Consider the following 4,285-nt stretch of genomic DNA (forward strand, 5'->3'; position numbering starts at 1 on the left):
ACCACCCCCGGGACCCCCTGACCGACCCAGGGGCCCCCTCACCCCTCCCCGTTCTCCGCTCTCCTCTTCCCGCGGCGGACGGGGTCCTCCAACATCCCGGCAGCCCCCGCGCCCGCCCCTCTGCGCATGCGCGGCGCCGACAGCCCCACCCCCCCGATGATCGCGCATGCGCAGTTCCCTCAGAGACCCCTACCCGGCGAATGCGCACGCGCGATTTCCGCCCGGCAGGAGGCGCCGCTGTTAAGTGCGCATGCGCCGCAGCGTTGCCGTGGAGACGGCGCTAAAAGAGGCGGAGCGGCGCCACCCGTCTGCGCAGGCGCAGTGGCCGTCGGGGAAGCGCTTCTGCGCATTACGCATGCGCACGAGACTGCGGGGGGGGGCACAGAGCGCATGCGCAGACCTCAAGGAGAGCCGTTCCCGTACCGGTGACGCATGCGCATATCGGTTACCGGGTCTTAAAGCGCATGCGCAGTCGTTCCTTTTCCTGCACCTTTCTTGTACGCATGCGCATGGTGTGAAGCACAAGGAGGCGGCGCACGCGCAGTGCTCGAGACGCCGTCGCCGTGGAAACAGCGCATGCGCAGCCGCGCAAGGCTCGGCGCTTCCTTCATCTGCGCATGCCCAGCGCGGCCGCATGGAGACGGCGCATGCGCAGCACGCCAGGCGGGCACTTTGTTTCCCGCCCGCGCGTCTTTATGACGTCATTTCTCCGCGACGAAGAGGATTCACCATGGCGGCGCCCAGCGAGGAGGAACCGGAGGCGGCGGAACGGAGTTGCGTGTCACCCGCCGGGCCCCGCCGCGCCCGGGAGCTGCTGCACATGAGCGTTCTGTCGCAAAGCCCTTCCCCGTGCGGGCGGTACCTGGCGGCGGGGAACAACTACGGCGAAGTGGCGCTTTTCGGGCTGGCGGCCGCGCTCGGGGCCGGGGCCACCGAGGAGAGCAAGAAGCCGCTGCTCTGCTTCCGGGGTGAGGGGTCACCGCGGGGTGAGGGGTCGGTTAGGAGGGGAGGGGGGGTCGCCGCTCCTCCGGGCTGAAGGGGAGAAGGGGTCCCGGGGCGGTGTGGGGGAGGGGCGGGCCCCCGCAATGCCATGCGGTTGGGCTGGGCCCAGCCAACATGGCAGCCGGGGCTCCCTTTGGCCACGCCCCCCTCCTTTGGCCACGCCCCCACTTGACCCTGCAGCCCTTTGACCTCTGACCCTTGACCCCATTTCCTTTGACCCCACTCTCATTGGCATTGCTCTGACTCCTGACCCCGCTCCCCTTGACCTCTGACCCCTGAACCCACTCCCGCTGACTCCACTCTCATTGGCCCTGCCCTGCCCTATGACCCTTGACCCCACTCCCGCTGACCTCCGACCCCTGACCCCATTCCCTTTGACCCTGCTCCTGCTGACCCCACTCCCGATGGCCTTGACCTGTAACCCCTGACCTCACTCCCTTTAGCCCCACACTCTAACCCTTCTCCCCTTGACCCTACTCCCATTGGCCCTGCCCTGACCTCTGACCCCTGACCCCACTCCCATTGGCCCTGCCTTGCCCTCTGACCCCTGACCCCACTCCCTTTAGCCTCACACTTTAACCCGCCCCCATTGGCCCTACTCTCATTGGCCCTGCCCTCTGACCCCTGACCCCCAGGCCTTTGACCTCTGACCCCTGACCCCGCGCCCTTTGACCCCCGGCAGCGCACCGGGGCCCTGTGTACGCGTTGGCGTGTGGGGAGCGGCAGCTGCTGAGCGCCAGCGACGGGGAAGTGCGCGCCTGGAACTGGGCCGACCTGGCCAAGAAGGTGACCTCTGACCTCTGACCCCCGACCCCTGACCCCCTCATTTTGGGGGGGAGGGGGCGGCTGTGGGCTGACGCTGTGGGGTTGGGCCCCCCCCCCTCTAGGGCTGCAAAGAGGTGTGGACCAGGAGACCCCCGTGCAGGTGAGAGCCCAGTGACCCCAGCGTGTCACCCCCCTGGGACCCCAAAATGTGACCCCGAGTGACCCCAAAGTGGGACCTCAAGTGACCCCAAAATGTGACCCTAATGACCCCGAAATGTGACCCCAAAATGTGACCCCTAACCACCCCAAAATGTGACCCCTAACCACCCCAAAATGTGACCCCAATGACCCCAAAATGTGACCCCAAAGTGGCCCTGAATGACCCCAAAGTGTGACCCCTAACAACCCCAAAAGGTCACCCCAGTGGCCCCAAAATATGACCCCAAAGTGGGACCTCAAGTGACCCCAAAATGTGACCCGGAGTGACCCCAAAGAGGGACCTCAAGTGACCCCAAAATGTGGCCCTGAATGACCCTGAAGTGTGACCCCAAAATGTGACCCCTAACAACCCCAAAATGTCACCCTAGTGGCCCTGAAATGTGACCCCAAAATGTGACCCCAATGTCCCTGAAATGTGACCCCAAGTGACCCCAAAGTGGGACTTCAAGTGACCCCAAAATGGGGCCCTGAATGACCCCAAAATGTGACCCCTAACAACCCCAAAATATCACCCCAATGTCCCTGAAATGTGACCCCAAATAACCCCAAATTGTGACCCGGATTAACCCCAAAATGTGACCCCGAGTGACCCCAAAACATGACCCCAAGTAACCCCGAAATGTGACCCCAAGTGACCCCAAAATGTGACCCCGAATAACCCTGAAGTGTGACCCCAAATGACCCCAAAGTGGGGCCGAATGGTGACCCTGAATGACCCCAAAATGTGAACCCAAGTGACCCCAATTCATGACCCCAAATAACCCCAAAGTGTGACCCCGACTGACCCCAAAATGTGACCTCAAATGACCCCTTAAGTGTGACCCCAAATGACCCCAAATTCTGACCTCAAGTAATCCCAGTGTGACCCCGAATAACCCCAAAATGTGACCCCAAATGACCCCAAAATGTGACCCCAAATGACCCCAAATTCTGACCTCAAATAACCCCAAATTATGACTCCGAATAACCCCCAAATGACCCCAAANTGGGGGGAAAATAAGGAAAATTGAAGCCCCGCATATTGGGGTCTGCCCCACACATTTCCCTTCCCCTCTCCCCCCCTCTCCCCCAGCCCCACATGTGGTATCTATGGGGCTCAGGATCCCCAAATGTGGGGCTGGGGGGGAGGGGCTCCTCCTGGCTCCATCTCAACACAGGCGGTTGTGGGGCGCCCCATAGCGCCGTGGGGCAGAGGTTGCGGGGGTCTCAGGGCGACATCGCGGACGCCTGCGGGTGGGGGACCTGGGGGGAGAGCAGAGCGTGGGCCCCACAGCTGCCCCACAAGTAGTTCCCCTGCCCCACAAATACTCCTTCTTCCCCATAACTGTCATTTTTGCCTTATAGCTGCCCCCCAAGTTCCCCTTCCGCCCCATAGCTGGCCCACAAGTGGCTCTCCTGCCCCATAGCTGGCCCACAAGTGGCCCTCCTGCCCCACAAGTGCTTCTTCTGCCCCATAAGTGCTTCTCCTCCAGGCCCCGCCCATCGGCGCTAAGCCCCGCCCACCTGGAGCAGCCCGTTCTCCTATAGGCCACCTCCCACCGCAAAGCCCCGCCCACTCGGGGCATCCCCTTCTCCCATTGGCCCCACGCAAAACCCGCCCACCTGGGGCAGTCCGTTCTCCCATTGGCCCCGCCCACCCGAGGCATCCCCTTCTCCCATTGGCCCCACGCAAAACCCGCCCACCCGGGGCATCCCGTTCTCCCATAGGCTGCGCCCACCGCGAAGCCCCGCCCACCCGGGGCATCCCGTTCTCCCATTGGTCCCGCCCGAAGTTCCGCCCACCTGGGGCAGCCCGTTCCCGCCATATCGGTGGTCGTGGTACAGCCCCAGCGCCCGCAGCCGCGCGGCCGCCACCGCTTCCGGGAGAGCGCGCTTGGGGGGCGGAGCCCTGGGGGGAGGGGGGAAATATGTGGGGCGCCCCATAGAAAGCAACGGAGCGCACAGAGACCCACAGAGACCCCACAGATCCCCATAGAGACCCCACAGAGCTCTCATAGGGGCCCACAGACCCCATAGAGCACCATAGAGCCCCATACACCCCATAGAGACCCCACAAAGCCCCACAGAAACCCCATAGAGCCCCACAGAGTCCCCAAAGAGCCCCACAGAAACCCCATAGAGCCCCATACACCTCATAGAGATCCCATAGAGCCCCACAGAGCCCTCACAGAAGGCCACAGACCCCATAGAGCACCATAGAGCCCCATACACCCCATAGAGACCCACAGAAACCCCATAGAGACCCCACAAAGCCCCACAGAAACCCCATAGAGCCCCATAGAGACCCCAAAGAGCCCCA

The 4,285-nt window shown here is 63.2% G+C and overlaps 1 protein-coding gene and 1 long non-coding RNA gene across 2 annotated transcripts; one reads left to right on the top strand and one right to left on the bottom strand.

Annotated features, from left to right (window-relative positions):
• Window positions 1–235: 235 nt before the first annotated feature.
• Window positions 236–1,927, top strand: THOC6 (THO complex 6; the record flags this gene model as incomplete). Its single annotated transcript, XM_021383845.1, is given in 3 exon segments — window positions 236–968; window positions 1,685–1,788; window positions 1,890–1,927. Coding segments are annotated over 3 exon segments (860 nt in total), but the record flags the coding sequence as incomplete, so codon positions are not given.
• Window positions 1,928–2,987: 1,060 nt separating this feature from the next.
• LOC110391887 lies at window positions 2,988–3,920 on the bottom strand. Its single transcript, XR_002434173.1, has 2 exons — window positions 3,769–3,920; window positions 2,988–3,228 (listed from the first exon to the last, which is right to left on the bottom strand). It is a non-coding gene; the product is annotated as an uncharacterized LOC110391887 (long non-coding RNA).
• Between the last annotated feature and the right edge of the window lie 365 nt (window positions 3,921–4,285).

Source organism: Numida meleagris, unplaced genomic scaffold, assembly GCF_002078875.1.
Source record: "Numida meleagris isolate 19003 breed g44 Domestic line unplaced genomic scaffold, NumMel1.0 unplaced_Scaffold595, whole genome shotgun sequence".
Taxonomy (NCBI): Eukaryota; Metazoa; Chordata; class Aves; order Galliformes; family Numididae; genus Numida; species Numida meleagris.